Below are 18,297 nucleotides of genomic sequence, written 5' to 3'. Positions count from 1 at the left end.
TCTATTTTAATTATCTAACAATAAAAATGAATTATTGTAATAATTTAACCATCAAGCTAAAAAAAGTCTAGATCTGGTACCATGGAAATGTCTTCAGAAGGTACAAGGTGTGTGGAGCACAATGCTAATAAATCTTTTTTTCTTTTAAACTTTAGATAATTCTCCAGTGGTCTGTTTCTGTATTCATACAAGTGCTAGAGCCATCATAAGCTCTTTTTTGAGGTTCTAATTTCTGTAATCCATGTTAAATTAACTTATTCCGACAGATGCACATGAAGTCAGAATCACATGCCCACTCAACAGGCAAACAGACCATCTTTAGTACAATTAACAGCCTTTAAAATAACTTGGATGCTGGCTGCAGTCAGCTTCTAGGAATACTCATGAATTATCATTTGTGTAAGTCAGATCATATGGTGGTCTGAATGCCACCCTCACCACACAGTCCATAAACCACATACAGTGAATTAAGTGTAAATGGAGTTTGTCACCATACTGGACCAGTAAGATAACACAATGCAACATAATGTAAGCATATTTTATTCATTCTGCTTTAACTGGAGACTGGAGTGACTCTGGAGTGTAACTGGAATCTTGGAGGTTAAGCAACAGCTGAGCTGGAAGACAAGAGACAAAAAGGTCATTCACTCACTCAAACACTAGCTTTCACCTTCAGTGCTGTAAACCACCTAATAGGTTTACCTGGTAGGTTCTGCAGATGCATCCTGGTATCCAGGATGTCCTGGAGTCTGTTCATCAGCACAAAGTAACGTAGGAGAAGCTCCTTGGGCCACAACACCTTCTCATCCTCCATCTGGAGCTGCATCGCCTGCATGTTCTCCTCCACATACGTCTCCCAGTCTAAAATATCTTCTTCATATACAGTGGAGCCTCCTGGGTGGAAATAGACTCCTCATCCTCCTCAAGTGTAGTAGGAAGTCTGGACAAAGAGCAAAATGCAGTAACCAAAAAATACCTATATAGTAACCAAAAAGTTGTACATTGTATTTTGGACTAGGGCTTGTCATGGTATGCCAGCCCTGTAGCCCAAGGGAGACGCCCACACACATCTGCACACACCCTTCACTTATTCTACACAAGTGACTGTAAGGAAGGAGTGAAGCTACACAAGCCTCCCGCTCTTCTGAAGTCACAGCGCCAGGGTCTCAACTTCTCGAAACATGCATGTCCAATCTCCTGAATACTAATGACCTCCACCTGTCCCTGTGTGTCCCCACCCTCCTCCACCTTTCTTACACTACTCACTCACCACTTTACATTGTGAAGTTTTGCCTCTGACGTTGCATAGTGAGCGTTCCTTGCTCGTTTTTGCCTACCGGTGTTGTGACCTTTGCTCATGGGTTAAAGCAAGAAATTTTCATTTGACTGAAAATTTTTTCTTGGCAAAAGACAATGCCAGCAATTACTGAAAATGTGGTGTAGTTGGGACACGGCCTCTTTTGCCTAATTCTACACAATAAACACATTTATAAAGTATATTTATCTAAACAGCCTGTGTAAGGAGAGAAGGGAGAATGAACACCTGAGCAGTAAATGTACATAAATGTGTATTTAATGGGAGTTATCTGGGGGTCCTCTTCCAGAAAATTATTTAAAGATCAAGTCAAATTTAGTGAATCCTGGTTTAAAAGGTATGAAGCTCTCTTGTTTTTATCAGATTCACCATCGCAAAAACATAAGCCGTAAGATTACCTGCTTTAAGTAGGTATGTTACAAAAAAATTAACACCACTGGATAGAGCTTTTAAATACAAACAGAACAACACCATCCATGTTAAGCCTGGTTTAAGCCTTTACACTTGACGCAGCACGAGTGGCGTGAGCAGCGCGAGGGTCCGCACGCCGAAAATGACGTAATCGCGGTGGCTCCACCCGTGCGCGAGAGCCTCGCAGTCGTGCACCTCTCGAATTTTGTAACTTCGCTTCAGCGCAGTGAACCAAGTCATGTTTGCCGGGTTCATACACCTTTATAAGGTGGAATTAAAGCACTTGTACGTCACTTTCAAGGTCCATTTCAACGCGTTCTCAACGTTAAATTTAATTAAGTTAAATATTTATACATATACTCGAATTGATTCGAAATAATTCTCTTTTTATCACATTATTTAATGGTGGTTTATTTTCAAAACGCCCAATCTTAACGACTTCACGTTCTCTCATGTTTTATCCTGGAATTACAAGAGGCTCGTATTTGTTAGCGTAATAACTGTTCAGTCAGACAGATATTTGTTGTGAAACGAAGTAGTTACATTTTCAAGCATTTTAAAGTACTTTAGCCTAAATTCCAGCACTAATGCAACATTACAATTGGTCAGGTAAATGTTCATTCCCCTGTTTTTGAGGGGACTACACTGCAAAAAGAATGTGACGCAGCAAGTAGCCTCCGCCGTTCGCGCAGGTGTACAGAGTCGCGCGCTACGGTCACACCAGGCAGGAGGGGGGTAAAAACTTTTCTACGTAACATCCGCAAATCTGAAGGCGGAATGAACCGCAAGTCAATCAAATGACACCGCCGTCATCCATCCAGCGCTGATGAGCGCCAGTGAGAATCATATTTCGGCCACAAAACAGATAGCACGTGCGTCTGTTGTTTATTATGATTTGACGGATTTTTTCCCCAAAAAAATCAAATGACGGAAATCCGTCGTAGTGACGGAGAACTTTAACCCATGCCTTTGCTTCTCCCTTACACCTCATTCTCAGCCCGACCCCTGGATTTGTAACGGACTCTGGACTGTATGGACTATGCTGTCCCGACCCTGCTGCCCTGTGTTCGCTTCTTTTTGTGCTGCGTGTTGTGTGTGTCTTGTGCTGCTAGCTACAGTAGATTGTGTCTGGAGAATAAAGAAGCACTACGCTGCATTTAGATCCTTTTGTGGTTTTTCCAGCACATATTACAGTCACAAATGTTACAGGTTTTGCTTCCCATCTATGTGGGACCATTACTTACCCACTAACTAGAGACTGGCTTAATCTGCTAAAATCAGAACAAAAACAAACAAAACTTGGCTATTAATTTGTCTATTTGCATGCATAAAGATTGTCTGAGCAAATTGTTTAAGTAAAAAAACTACAGCATGAAAGAACTACTCACCTGCATTTCAATTCGTTGTTGCACTTGAGAGTTCGCTCCTTACAGAACCGAATGTATTTTCATGTGTGGGTATGCAACATGGATTTGGCTTATTAATATTGTTCATTAAATGACAATGAATGAATTCTTCTGCCCTTGCACTACTTTACCATCTGCATATTTCATTCAGCACAACTAATGACTTGTAGTGTAACCTACCAAAAATGCCAATTACAATGTTCAGGAATATGAAGGAGCAAATACAAATCCACAGAACGATGTAAATGCTGCAGGTGATGCTGTCCAGCTCTGGAACCCTTTGTACTTCTGACAGCAGGACACACCAGTGAGTCATGGTGAGCAGCGTGAACAGTGTGATAAATGCATTGTGCAGATCTCTGGAGAACACAACCAGCACACTCACTTTCAAAGCAAACACTGGCAATTATCAAATACAATGTAAAAACTGAGGAGTCCAAAATGACTGAGGAGCTACATTAGGCAAACAGCCAGAGAAAAGAACTAAGAACTATTTACTACTAATGTCACGGCCTTTCCAGACAAAGGGCAAAATTTTATATTTCCCTTAGCCCAATCCCAACCACTACACCTTGGGGAGTCGCAAGTTGACAAATGCAGAGAGAAGATGGGAATTTGCACAATATATTTATTCTACAAAAGAATTTTATATATATATATAAAAAAAAAAAAAAATCCATCAACTCCAAGTGCACCCAGTCCCAGTCCAGAACCTCGGCAGCCAGTTCAAGGAGGGACACGCAACAGTCCACTTAGTGTTCTGGATAGCAATGCTGCAGACAAAGGACAGAACAAAAACAAAACGCAGTCACCACTCAAAATAACTGAAATTGTAACAAAGAAACACACAAACCCACAAAGACGCAACACAAAAATGGAGCCCAAAGAATATAGAATATTTTAGCCAAACAAAATGTTCCCTAATAGGCTAGCACTGGAAAAAAAAACTACTTAACACCACAGCAAACCCTCCAAATTATAAACCCCAAAATAAATCAAACCAAACAAATCCAAATCCCTTACACACAACCAAAAATCAAATAATGAAATAAACCTATAGCAGTACCCAGCCTAATAGAAAGCAACTTCAGTATTTATAGCAACGGACTCCAACAAACTAAAACGATTAAAATGTACTGCCCTAAAACTACGACTGGTGGATGGCAGAAGGTTAAAATTCTTCTAAAAAGGTAGGGGGTTGCACTTAGCTTTGGGAAAGGTGAGCGTCCTCACCCTTCCTTTTTATCAGTGCGCTTCTCGTGCACAGACAGCACCAGCAGCAGAGTCTCTCACGTTCTCGCTTCCACCAGCAGCTCAGCTGTATTTACTCCGGCACGTCCCAACTTCTCAGATCAGTCGGACAAAACAGACACCGCTTGGTTCACTCGGTTCACCCTTCAAACAACGGAAGTCTTTCCGCTTTGTTGCGTACTTGCCAGAGTCGGGAGCAGTGTCCGCCTGTGTCACGCCTTTTCTGGCCTTTAACACATGAATGGTGGAGAAAATCAAGCGTTGACAGGTCATCTAGGCTACATGCTGTCTAAAGTGACGTCATTCATAAATAGTCATTTTTTATTAGAAAGCCTTTTATCTACTAAGATTTGGAAGAAAAGCAAGGGGCTATTTACACAATTCCCATAGAAACGCAACCCATTAACAGATATAACGGATATAGCATTGAAGTGATGATCACCTTTACAGCTTGTTGTTTAGCAGTTGCCTGTAGTCTGCTGGTCTGAATCATATTTAACTAATTAATTGTAATGAAAATACCATCTAAGCATTAATCATTTTAAAATGGTAGTCTGTAGCCTTATCACACAAGGGGGGAGGAGTGTTAATGTTGAGCAAATAATAACTCACTTGAATATTACCAGTAATATAAAAAGATGTAATATACCACACATACCAGTGTGAGCGGTAATTTAGGAAGGAAGTTTCTAATTGTGTCTAGCCTTATAATTTTGATTGTAAGGGCAGGGTAAAGGTTAGGTTTCTGCCAACATGTAAAATCTTATGGAATTTGTATCTGTCCCCATGGACAGAGGTATCTATGTTCCCAAATCTGAAAGGCAGAAGCCGTTCTTAATGAATTATCTCCTACGATTGGACGACAGGAACAGACAGAAATAGACCTGAACTGAACTGAGCAGATGTGTAGCCTGTCTTGTTAAGTGTGGATGTAGGTGCTTACATGTGTATCCTGACTTAGTCATGGCATGGAGTTGGGTTTAGGGGGATACTGCTGCTTCTCCCTGGTCCACCATCCACGGGACCACATTCTTCTCTCCAGCCCCACTGGAGACAACAGCAAAACAGGAGCAGCTGGAATTCAGCCAGTTCTCTATGTGTTTCAGCAGATGTACCTGAGTTAGAAGGTGAGCTACTACCTTTGCATGTAGAAAAGCAGGTAGGCTGTTTTTGCCCTGCTCTTAAGGACGGCTGGCTCTGTCTTTTTTGAAACCTTTGAATCGTTGAATTTTAACCAGCACTCTCCTTTCTCCTCAGCTACGTCGCTGATGTAGTGCCCTGTCAGGGAAGCAAGATGTCATTAGTCACTTTATAGTTTCTACTGCATGTTTGTGGATATTATCAGACTGCTCACCACTGTCCATGCTGCCACCCAAATGAGACACCACAGCGTGGAGTCTGTAGATGTCTGTGTGAACAGTTTCCTGCAAACAACAAGTACATCTGTTTTTTCATATGATTAAGTAAGAATGCATCTTAGATCGTTGATATGGGTCTCTCTCATATCTATCTATCTCTCTCAGTCTGTCTTTCTCAGTCTCTCTCAGCATCTTTCAATCTTCTTTTTCATCTCTCTCTCTATTTCCTCACCAGTGGGCTGACGTGCTGTACTTTCTCTCCCTGTCCTTCTCTGCTCTCATTTACTACTAATGGGTTGAGAGAACTACATCATTATGGCAGGTACGTATAAACGTAGACAGGTTGTAAATCCAAAATTTAATTGATCACTGTAGGAAAATGGCTGATGTTTACCTTGTTCTGGCACAGAGCTTTTCTCCAGATTATCCTCCTCATGTCCTTTGTCCTGGGTGTATGCTGGTCCACTGTGGACACATCACAAAGCCATTCAGTTAGCGTCTCATTGCTAATTGTGAAAGGGTGGACAGAGGTGAGAGAGCGTATGCTCAGGCCGTTGTACAAGCTGACCTTAACGGTTGCCCGAGTGAAGCCACTCCAGGGAGGACAGAGAGGTCCAGCTCTGAGGGGATGTCCATTAGGGTTGTTAGTTTCTTGCCCAGCATGTCAAACCTCTTAATGTGGAGGATCAGAACTCTGTTCCAAAAGGAAAAATGATGTAAGAATTGGAAGAGTGTGAGATGACTGCTTTAAAACTCATTGTTTGTGGTAATTCACATAATGCGAGACTCACCGTGGGAGTGTGAAGAACTCCACCACTTCACATGCCTCGGTGCCTTGACCACATTCACATTTGAACTCCAAAACCGTTGACTGAAAAAAAGTTTTCATTGAGAGTGACAATGGTTAGGATGGCTCCCTAACTTAACAAACTGGCAAAAAAAGTGTTGTTCAGTAGGGGTGTGTGAGGTGACAGACCTTGAAGTAATTGTGTAGGCTGTCAGTCAAGGTAGAGCTCAGGTTAACAGAGAGGTGGTTGAAGTCCTCCACTCTGGAGCTCTGCAGTCCACAGCTTTCAAACAACAGAAATCAACTGAGAGGTTACAACATTCACACAGAAATAACCCACATTATCCCATACCAAGTGTGTGCATACTTTGTGACAATGCACACTCTGAAGAAACACATGTTAAGAACAGTTGATTTACAAGAAGGAGATGTGGTGATATAGCACAGAATTACCTGCTGCAGGTGCGCACAGATTTGAGGTGAAACTCAAAATTTGCCACAGGGCAGATGTAAGAGAAGGAGGAAACCCTGAGTGTCTCTCCCTCCTCCTTCAGCTGAAGCAAACACATCATCAGGAACTCATGAGCATCCTGTGGAAGACAGTACATCGGAACGGCATTACTCCTGGACTTCAGCAGCAACAGAGTTGAGAAAACAAAGAAGGTTGTGTGCAGTTCCTGCAGACTACTGCATGTGGTTCTGATGTGTTCTGAATGGCTCAGAGGGTTGTTTAGCCGAACCTGTTCGTAGTCCTCTCCAAACGCAGGGCATCTGACTGAAATACAGGCATTCAGGGCTCTCAGGAGCTTCTTCTTCTTTGAAGAGCTACGACTAGTGAGCCTGCCTTGCTGTAGATCTGCAAAACATCTACGCACAGTAACAGGGAGACCAATGTGGTTTATAACTCTCAGCATCACAACACCTCTCTAAGCACTCATAATTGAACAGTTCATTTAGACATGTAAATCCTCTGTTCCTGATTGGCTACCTGAGCATCTGGCAGCTGGATGGATCCGTCCAGCTGGAGCACTGAGCTCTGATGGGGCTCCAGAAGCAGGAGAGACTCAGAAGACACTGCAGAGTGGCGTTCATATAACATGTATTCCCAATGTTGGGAAACCTAACAGGACATTAATGTTTAGAATAGATTTAATACATAATCAGTAAAACTTCCAGGCCACTAGGTGTCAATGTCACGTAATTTCAGAATTTGAAGAAGAACTGCAAAAATACTTATTGCTCCTTTAATTGCTACGTGCCTTTATTTTGGTTCAGAGATAAAGACTGTGTACATTACATCTGTGTACACTGCAAAATCACGTAATGGTTGTGTGCTAAAACACAACGTGTTCTGTCTTTACCCGAGCTGTCGGATCTCTGTGTCTCTGCCAGCAGAAACAGTGGGGGCGTGTCCTTGGCCCTCACCCTGGCCACTCTCAGTCACCCTTTCACTACTGACGATGTGCGGTAACAGGTGCTGCAAATTCTGCACACGAAAGTCTCCCTCTACCACAACAGCCGGAAATCTGAAAGAGAGAGTAGAAGTGACAGATGAATATGGAGTTTGTGTAGTGCACAAAATGTTCACATACATACAAATGTTGTTTTTAATATTTTTCAGTTTCTCTTGATTTATGCCACAATGTCAATATATAACCATTATAGATTGTCCATACTTTACTGTGCCATGAAGATGACTTTAATAATGTACCCACCTATCCATGGGCACGGAGCACACATCTTTATCAGCAGCCCCTATGGAGAGAACAAAACCTTGGAGTAAGTGTCTTTGACTAAAACATACTATGCAAAGGGACAAAATCATAAAAGATTCTGAGCTCTGACCAGGAACAATCCCTTCCGTGTTCTTGGGTTCAGTAGGGAGTTTGTTGTTGGACCTGGGGGCAAATAATTCCAGGGAAAAATCATAGACAGAATAAATAATAACCAAATGTGCATGTGACTACACATGTGCATGTGACTACACAATTCATAAGGCTGGGACGGTTTTCATACCTGGTTAAGTGTCCCTCAGAGGAAGAGGAGCAAGAGATGGAGGAGGAGCTGACATTCAAGGACTGAGTGTCAGTTACTTGTGTCAGGGAGGATGACTCTATATGTCTCCACCATCTTTGCTTTTTCTTCTTTTTAACTTCACTATTCACACCCTCTTTGTTCTTTTTCTGTAGGAAAGCATTGGTTTGTCAAATCATGGGTATGGGAAACCTCAGTACACCCTAAAAAGCATCACATCTTAAATCGAAAAAATATCGGAGAAAATATCGGAGAATCGGAGAATAACCGGTATAAAAATGCCGGTTACTCCTTTTTAGACCACAACGTATAAAAACGTTAGATAGCTACCTTCATACACGAGTAAATGCAACCCATTTGTCCGATATACGCTCCTTCCTAACAGAATTAATGTAAACGTCGTCGCGTCGGGTTTGCAGGTACTTTAAATGTGATGTTCGCGATATATTGACCTGGTTCTATTGTGCAGCGCTGTCACGGCCTCGTTGTTAACGTCAGTAGCTATATGACGTAATAGTGCTGCGTTCTGTTGTCGTTAAGTGTGAAGCTGTAAGCTCCAGACTATTTAGCACAACTTCTATACCCTATATCCAAAACCAAACACTTAGGTCCTCAGACACAGGTCTTCTGGTGATTCCAAAATACAAGCTTGTTACTGCTGGTGGGCGCTCATTCTGTGTAATGGCCCCAAAACTGTGGAATGGCCTCCCGCAACATCTCCGCCTCTGTTCATCCTTTTCCTCCTTCAAAACTCAGCTTAAAACTCACCTTTTCTCTCAGTATTTTCTCCCTTCCACATAGTCATAGTATGGTTTAATTAATTATATTTATTTATTTAATTGTTATTTGTTTTTTTTCCCCATAGGATTTTTGTAAAGTGTCCTTGGGTACTAGAAAGGCGCTATATAAGTTTAACTTATATTAAATACGTTGTTTAAATATCTAAGTGACGCACTACCGCTACTAGTGGTGAGAAAGTGTACTGCATTTTATTCAAAATCAATGCGGTCCGGCGGCCCTCTGCGGCCCAAAGTTTAAAACTGTTGTTCTTTTGAGGCCCTCAAGGTGGCGTTCGCGGCCCACAGTTGGGTTAAGAATCTCATCTAGATGAGGTTTTGGGGCTAAATCATCTCTTGACTGTCATGATGATGCCCGATGTTGTGAGGGTTTTGTGTGTTTTTTTGTTTTTGTTTGCCCAATCTTTCCTTTGCAACCTTTCAGTGACTCTGCAATATACTCCGCAGGGGACGACCAAGTTCATGGTCATGGTTCATGGATCATGAAATCCCTTCACCCTTTAGTGCTAAGGTTTAGTGATTCATCTTATACATTATTATACTAGAAAAATCCACATACTAGAATGTAAGATACTGATTAGTGAAAGAAATCTGCACAATTACACACACAGCTTTGGCACCTTGCAGGGCTTTGAGCTTTTATGAAAAGTGCGGTTCAATTATACTTCACATGTACAGTATCAGCTACTCTTTTTGCATTTTAAAGTCCCCTCTAATTTATAACTGTCCAACAATATTTCAGGTTGTCCTAAAATATTTCCTGATTGCTTATAAATTGTTTCTTCACAGCTGATTGCCTGACTGAATCTATAGATTGCCTTTCCTGCATTTACACTGAATGTAGTTTGACAACATTATAAAGGATATATGTTTCCAAAACATGCATAGAAATTCAAGTCATGGAGTACAAATTTAATTTGATCAAATTACAACTTGACAGAAAAAGTAAAACTGCATTTTCATTAAATAAATATACAAAATTCAGATTCAAATTGTAGCTGTAGAGAGAGGAATAAAATCCATCCAATTGTCATTAACAAAAAACAAGCAAAAACAAAACACACACACACACACACACACACACACACACACACACACACACACACACACACACAAAACAGATTTGCCAGATTTCTATACGATGAAGATTTTTTAATCAGGTGTCAACAGCACGACATCTAACTTGGATAAAGCCACTTCTGTTACGTAAGGAAGTGTCTGATGGAAGTGTCTGATGGGAGGGTCTGATGGGAGTGGATCAGAACTCTGTTCCAAAAGGAAAAATTATGTAAGAACTGGAAGAGTGTGAGATGACTGCTTTAAAACTCATTGTTTGTGGTAATTCACATAATGCGAGACTCACCGTGGGAGTGTGAAGAACTCCACCACTTCACATGCCTTGGTACCTTGACCTTGACATTCACATTTGAACTCCAAAACCGTTGACTGAAAAAAAGTTTTCATTGAGAGTGACAATGGTTAGGATGGCTCCCTAACTTAACAAACTGGCAAAAAAGTGTTGTCCAGTAGGGGTGTGTGAGGTGACAGACCTTGAAGTAATTGTGTAGGCTGTCAGTCAAGGTAGAGCTCAGGTTAACAGAGAGGTGGTTGAAGTCCTCCACTCTGGAGCTCTGCAGTCCACAGCTTTCAAACAACAGAAATCAACAGAGAGGTTACAACATTCACACAGAAATAACCCACATTATCCCATACCAAGTGTGTGCATACTTTGTGACAATGCACACTCTGAAGAAACACATGTTAAGAACAGTTGATTTACAAGAAGGAGATGTGGTGATATAGCAAAGAATTACCTGCTGCAGGTGCGCACAGATTTGAGGTGAAACTCAAAATTTGCCACAGGGCAGATGTAAGAGAAGGAGGAAACCCTGAGTGTCTCTCCCTCCTCCTTCAGCTGAAGCAAACACATCATCAGGAACTCATGGGCATCCTGTGGAAGACAGTACATCAGAACGGCATTACTCCTGGACTTCAGCAGCAACAGAGTGAGAAAACAAAGAAGGTTGTGTGCAGTTCCTGCAGGCTACTGCATGTGGTTCTGATGTGTTCTGAATGGCTCAGAGGGTTGTTTAGCTGAACCTGTCCGTAGTCCTCTCCAAACGCTGGGCATCTGACTGAAATACAGGCATTCAGGGCTCTCAGGAGCTTCTTCTTCTGTGAAGAGCTACGACTAGTGAGCCTGCCTTGCTGCAAATCTGCAAAACATCTACGCAAGGTAACAGGGAGACCAAAGTGGTTTATTTCTCTCAGCATCACAACACCTCCCTAAGCCATCATATTTGAACAGTTCATTTAAACAAGTGAATCCTCTGTTCCTGATTGGCTACCTGAGCATCTGGCAGCTGGATGGATCCGTCCAGCTGGAGCACTGAGCTCTGATGGGGCTCCAGAAGCAGGAGCGACTCAGTAGACACTGCAGAGTGGCGTTCTGGAGGCGGGAAGGGAAACTGCAGGTGTTCTCAATACACGCCTTGACTAGCTAGCCAGGTATTTTAAAATGAAATGAAATGTGCAATGTGAAATGAGCACACATTTCATTTCATTTTACCTGGCTAGCAGAGGAGTCAATTCCAGGTTCAGAAAGTAAAAGTCCTCACCAGGATTTTGCTCAGGCTTCCTGGATTGTGTTGATTCTACTAATTTTACCTGGATTGCACTAATTAGAAAATCTAGCAAGCTTGAGCAAAATCCTGGTGAGGACTTTTACTTTCGGAACCTGGAATTGACACCTCTGCTGGCTAGCGAGTCAACGTGTGTATGAACACCTGCAATTCTCCTTCCCTTAATAGTTTTAGTAAACAATTCAGTAATGTGTAGTGTCTCCACCAAATTTCTCATGGATTTTCGTGACTGGATATGGTGACGGATTAAATCTGGTGGCTTGAAGAATCCCGTTCACCACTGTTAACGACACACTACTATAATTTACCCAGCTACAGTTTATGTATTATGCATTGATGTGCATTTACAGCACACTTGTAATATAGTAATATAATTTTCCCAGCTACATTTTATTGTCACGTAGGGCTACTCCCCCCTCTCCTAGCTGTCACTCCGGTGTCCTGCTCTTCGTGTCTTTGTTGTTCCTTGCTTGTTAATCCCGCCTTGCTTGTCTGTTACCATAGTTTCCCTCTGTCTGCCATGCCCATGTTGTCATTGTCTTCACCTGTGTCTAGTCTAGTTCTGTGTATTTATATCCCTGTGTCTCCCTAGCCCGTTTTCGGTTGTTCTGTTCATTTGCTCCGTCGGTATTTGCCAATGTGCTCCGCGATCCTTGTTATTTGATTTCGTGAGTATTGTTCCTGTTCCATTGTTCATTCCTTTTAGTGTTCTCCCCATTGCCCTGTTCGTTCTCTTTGTGTGTCTGATTATGCCGATCAACTTGTCAAACCTGGATGGCTCACCTGTTACAACCCCTGCCTGTTGTTACGACTATGATTATGGAATTCCTTCTAATAAATCTCGCTCTCCTCAGCGTTTGTCTGCCTCCTAGCTGAGGAGGTGCCTGCGTTACATTTGTACTTATATTTTATTTTATGTTGTGCATTTGTAGCACACTTGTACTATTTAAAAGCTAGTCATTTAAAATGTTTATTTTAAAAAATGAAAATTTCCACCAGGGAAATTTTAGTAAGCACCAATGCAAACTGTCTATAAGAAACTATTTCTACTTTCTTTTGTTTCCCCTCTCTTGAAGCTACATTTTATTTATTTGTAATAATTTAGGCTGCGTGTTTCCAGTGTAATATTCCTCTCTCACTATAGTTTACTAAATTCAGGTATCGCATGGTTAGTGTTGCTAGCTGGGAAAATAGTGAATCACTCAAATATCATAACTGGATACATTCAACCTAAAACATAATTAGCCTATAACTCACTAATGATTAAGTCAAGTCAAGTTTATTTGTATAGTGCTTTTCACAATCTTTACAAGATTAACAATCTTATGGGTCCAAATCCCTAATGAGCAAGCCAATGGCGACAGTGGCGAGGAAAAACTCCCTATGATGGAGGGGAATAGGAAGAAACCTCGGGAGGACCAAGACTCAAAAGGGAACCCATCCTCCATTGGGCGGCCCGTTAGCACAAGTCCGTGGTGCGCAGGGTGGTTCTACAGTTCTACAGTAGTAGTCACAGTTCTCGTTCCCCGGCCAAGTAGTCACAGTCCCTTCAGTGTAGATGGTGAGCCTCTGATAGGAACTAGCATCCGCACGACCTCTTGTGGCAATGGCACGTCCAACCCTGGCATCAGTACATCCACCGGCAGGTGCTTGTATCCGGATAGGTGCGTGTATCCAGCAGGGACCAGTCCCCTTCGGGTGGCCTGGTTAAATACACAAATCACACAAAAACACAAAATCTAATTATACAGACTAATACACAAGTCACACACAAACCACACAATCAGACTAAGCATACTGATGATTACATGAGTAACACCAAAGGTAAAATACAAGACAGTATGACTCCTTTGCAATTAAAACACAATCACATTACTGATAAATATTTATAAAACAATAATAACTATTTCACTAACAATTTACAAAATCATTTACATTTACGGCATTTAGCAGACGCTCTTATCCAGAGCGACTTACAAAGTGCTTTGCATTCAATCACAGAATTCATCCTAGGAAATAGTACGAATAGGCCAGAATTCAAGATACCATTGAGTCAGACTACTACTAAACTACAGGAGTCAATGTCATTACCTAGTGTTTTTGCAAGTTAGACATTTGCCAAGAAGCACAAATAACCACAGACAAACATACCATTTAAAGAACCACGGCAAGTGGTATCAGCTGAGTTAGTGCTCTGGTAAGAACTCAACAAACAGGTGGGTCTTCAGTCTACGCTTGAAGATAGCAATAGACTCTGCAGTCCTAGCAGCTAATGGAAGATCGTTCCACCATCTTGGAGCCAGGACGGAGAATAGTTTGGAGCTTTGTCTTCCATGAGACTTTAAGCATGGAGTTTCGAGTCGAGCCAAGCTTGAGTTTCTGAGTGTTCGCTGTACGGATTGGCTTTTGACCATGGACATCATGTAGGGAGGGGCCAGTCCATTTTTGGCTTTGTAAGCAAGCATCAATGTTTTATATCTGATGCGTGCCGCTACTGGAAGCCAGTGAAGAGAGCGTAGCAGAGGAGTCACATGTGAGAACTTAGGGAGATTGAAGACCAGTCGTGCTGCAGCATTCTGAGTTAGTTGTAGAGGTCTGATGAGGATGACAGGAGCACTGATAATCTGCTGTTGATAACCAAAAATCCCAAAATGGTCGAATCTGTAATCCTGATGGTTGTCCACGGTGATGATGAATAGTCCACGAATGGTGATTCTTTCGGGCTTTCCTCACAGTTCCTTGCACACTGACGATGGTGATTGTTCTAATAATCCCGACGATCGGTTCTTGATGCCGTTCAGTCCTCTGGTCTTGTCTCTGTTCTCTGGCGTGGATCATAAAGTCTCTCATCATCCTGATGCACATCTTGTCAAGGCTTATTATTCTGTCCTGGTCCACAAACTGCAGTAGTCCTCTTGTCCTGGGAGCCTGCGTGAAATTCAGGTTGCACAGCTGTCGGTAGTCTCTAATCCAGGAAGAAGCACAGGAGACCCACATGATGGACAGAACGAAAGAGACAGAAAAGCAGAATAAAGACTACACACAGCTTTATGTTTTCATGAGAAATCTGGAAGATGAGTTAGGGTTACACAAACCTCAAAAGATGAAACAGAGTGTTGGGGGAAAGAGAAGGGGCAGATGTAAAACGCTCCAGGTGGGTGATCAGTCCATGTGATGTTCTACCTCTGTGTCCCAAAAGACCAACATCTAGTCCTCATGTGGTTATGGGAAAACCTTCAGCATCTGAAAAACACACATGCAAGCAAAAATATTAAATTACGTAGAAAAATAAAACGCATGCCACACAGTGAAATTATGAATTTATATAAGAATTCAATTCATGTGTAGGTGTTTAAAAGCCTGGAGGTGGTTGTTGAGGGGGTGCTCTCGGTGGGGATGGACTGCTGGAAAAAACAGCTGGGTTCGGTGTCTCCAGGGTCTGGGTGTGACTAGATTCGGATGACCTGAAAATGTCATCCGAACCAATGGAGACACCCTTAAACCAAGTGGACACCACCGTTTGCTACAAAACACACACAATAAAAATGCCTTTAGATATCATTTTCTAAAAACCTCACCACAAATAATTCTAAATGCAATCAGAAAGGAGGAAGCACTAACCAGAAAAATATTCTGCACCGACGTTGTTGTTGAACAGGTGCGCAGGTAGATGGTGGCGTCTGTGATGCTGGATCCCCTCCGCTGAATTAACAGAGGACATGCTGATGAGTGTAATTCAGAATGGGACAAGCTAGTGAAAGATGCTTATAGTCAAGACTCTTTGTTACCTTGATGCAGGCCACGGCACTAGCGCTGGCAAAGTGGTGGAGGGTAAGCTACAAATACAAGGAAAAGATTAGGTTGAAGGGACATTTACAGTAGCATGTCCATTCTTACTGAAATTGTGAACCTGTTCCCATGACTCACCTCTGCACCTATCCAGTAAAAGTCATTGTTGAGCACCCACCAGTGCTCACTCTCCAGCCCACTGTAGATGGACTTGTGCTGGAGCTTCACCTCCACCACCTGCAGTCAAGCAGAAAAATAACTTTACCACTGAAATGGACAAACCCCTTATAAACCCTCAGGTAACAAAATATTTTTGTGCCTGTGATACACATTAAAAACTTAAGGGAACCTGTGTAGCTGAAGAACCCATTCGTGAGAAGGTGAAGGCAAACATCCTATGTGCTCTGTCCAATCCTTGGCGAGTCTGTATAAGCCTCAACTATGGAGAAAACCAAATACGTGTTACTTTGCGACTAGACAAGTATGTGCAAGACCTGCATTTTACAATTATTGTGACCAGCATGCAAATAAACAATGCATGCTACAGTTCTGCACAGAAACTTCCCTAAATCCTGTACATGTTGTGACAACGTGTTGTGAAAAGCGCTATACAAATATATTTGATTTGATTTGATTTAAACAGAATGAAGCTGGCTAAGAAAGATTTCACCAATAATAGCCAACTACCTCTCGGATCGGGGTATGGAGCGTCTCAAAGATGCCTTCGTCCAATGCAAAAGGCTCCCGATCATGTCCTAAGGAAGATGTTTAAAAAAACACTGAAATATTAAAAACTTTGATGCAACCTAGTTTAAATTTGCCGTTAAAGGGTAGCCAATTTAGTTAGGCTAAGTAACATAGTGATAAGTAGCTAGTTTAATGTAGCAAACCAGCTTGCGAATATAAGGGTGTGTTCGTCGCTAGCTCCCTAATTTACCGTCGCAGGTGTCGGTATGAGCTGCAGCTTCGACTTCCGTCTGTTGATCTCGGACCCGCCGCCTGTAAACGAGAAAAGACCAAACAACGGCCGAAACTCCAGTGGCACAAAGGAGCACTGGTCGCAGCCCAGTGAAAGGCAGGGAAAACAACATTTTAAACAGGTTAAACAAATTAATTCGAGATATTAACTCGTTGAAAATGTTAATTCGAGATATTAATTCGGTAAATATATTAATTCAATATATTAATACGTTGAAGATATTAAATGGAGATATTAATTGTTTTAAGATATTAATTTGTAGATATTTGTTGATTTTTTTCCACAGCAAATGCAAAAGTGTCTTGTCTCTTTGGGGGTCGGTAAACGACTGAGGGATTTTAGATATTTTGTTTGGAGTTTCACCTTGGCGATTTACCTTGATATCAAAACATGTTTTTCTCCATGACTCCGATATGCAGAAACACTTAGCAACGTAAAAGGGGGAAAGCAAACGCTAGCAAAATAATTACCTTTTGCGGAGTATTGGACTAAATGACCCATAATACCTTGTCGTTTTATTTAACTGCTGTCAAATAAATATTCTGCCACATGAATTAAATTAGCAGTAATGTATGCTTGTCAGAGTTAACCACAAAACGTGACATCTCTACTCATTGGACGGATAATTGTCTACAAACGAATGTTATTTACTTGTCAGTCTTAAAGTTCGTTTTATTTGAAGATTAGCGTATTGCCTGCAGTTCTTATTTCTGCCGTTAGGTGGCAACCGTAATGCACCAGTTTATAGCTCGCACATATGGAGTACATAGAGGCAGCGGCACGATGTGGCTGTTTTTCTAATTAATTGTGTGTCCATTGATCGTGAGTAACATTATTTGTTAGTGATGGGCACAGCAGTTCTTTTAGATGAACTGAATCATTAGAATCAGTTCACTAAAAATATTCGTTCAAAAGATTCGTTCATCGAATCGTTCAGTGCTTGGCAGGACTCCAACCCACATGGGTCCACTATAATGATTCAAATTGGACTTTGACATTTTCAAAATTTTTGCTTAAATGTATCATTTCTCTGTGTACATCACAGCATTAAAGATATTTTTATCAATCACAAAATCATATTTTCTCATCTCAAGCATTAGCTCTTTATAATTATTGGTCATTTTTTCAAGATCTGGGCAATGTTTTTCTTCAACCCCATTACGTACACAGTGGCAGCTCTCTGAATATGATCATAAAATGCATTTCTGAAGAAATCAATATTTTCATATTAATCAGATGTCCTCAACATTAATACAATAATTGTGAATACAAGTACTTTTTGCAATACTAAGGTCTGAAATGTTCCTTTTCATGAAAGTGCTGCTATCTACATTATTACTGCCGTTTGGCCTGAGTCTTGGTGTTTCTTTTTACCATGGATAATGAAGCTTTCAGTTTGCAGCCTCTGCCTCCTGCCACCTCTGTACATGCGTCACACCATGAAGGAATTCTCCACACAGGTGTACACACATCTGGAAGTGCCATTCTGATGGTGTATGTCTCCAAAATAATAAGGTGGTCTGCATGT

The 18,297-nt window shown here is 41.5% G+C and overlaps 2 protein-coding genes and 1 long non-coding RNA gene across 4 annotated transcripts; all 3 read right to left on the bottom strand.

The window, feature by feature from the left end:
• Window positions 1-3,800: 3,800 nt before the first annotated feature.
• LOC143526495 (uncharacterized) lies at window positions 3,801-6,436 on the bottom strand. 2 transcript variants are annotated; one of them, XR_013133872.1, is made up of 5 exons: window positions 6,310-6,436; window positions 5,738-6,206; window positions 5,523-5,661; window positions 5,327-5,430; window positions 3,801-4,611 (listed from the first exon to the last, which is right to left on the bottom strand). It is a non-coding gene; the product is annotated as an uncharacterized LOC143526495 (long non-coding RNA). The 2 variants fall into 2 exon arrangements; XR_013133873.1 differs by having other exon boundaries at window positions 5,741-6,206.
• Window positions 6,437-7,146: 710 nt separating this feature from the next.
• LOC143527824 (uncharacterized) lies at window positions 7,147-9,321 on the bottom strand. Its single transcript, XM_077023140.1, has 7 exons — window positions 8,893-9,321; window positions 8,545-8,711; window positions 8,244-8,426; window positions 7,890-8,054; window positions 7,517-7,648; window positions 7,269-7,395; window positions 7,147-7,152 (listed from the first exon to the last, which is right to left on the bottom strand). The coding sequence occupies exons 1-7, from the start codon at window positions 8,917-8,919 to the stop codon at window positions 7,147-7,149; spliced, it is 807 nt and encodes a 268-aa protein (XP_076879255.1). The 5' UTR covers window positions 8,920-9,321.
• A 3,943-nt stretch (window positions 9,322-13,264) lies between these two features.
• LOC143522556 (uncharacterized) lies at window positions 13,265-17,667 on the bottom strand. Its single transcript, XM_077016298.1, has 10 exons — window positions 17,146-17,667; window positions 16,728-16,789; window positions 16,478-16,545; window positions 16,140-16,229; window positions 15,929-16,027; window positions 15,790-15,837; window positions 15,623-15,703; window positions 15,097-15,524; window positions 14,153-14,966; window positions 13,265-13,704 (listed from the first exon to the last, which is right to left on the bottom strand). The coding sequence occupies exons 1-8, from the start codon at window positions 17,268-17,270 to the stop codon at window positions 15,354-15,356; spliced, it is 744 nt and encodes a 247-aa protein (XP_076872413.1). The 5' UTR covers window positions 17,271-17,667; the 3' UTR covers window positions 13,265-13,704; window positions 14,153-14,966; window positions 15,097-15,353.
• Between the last annotated feature and the right edge of the window lie 630 nt (window positions 17,668-18,297).

The sequence above is a fragment of the Brachyhypopomus gauderio genome, chromosome 1 (genome assembly GCF_052324685.1).
Source record: "Brachyhypopomus gauderio isolate BG-103 chromosome 1, BGAUD_0.2, whole genome shotgun sequence".
Classification (NCBI taxonomy): domain Eukaryota; kingdom Metazoa; phylum Chordata; class Actinopteri; order Gymnotiformes; family Hypopomidae; genus Brachyhypopomus; species Brachyhypopomus gauderio.
Note: the sequence above shows the minus strand (reverse complement) of the source record. Positions and strands in the feature narration are given on the sequence as shown.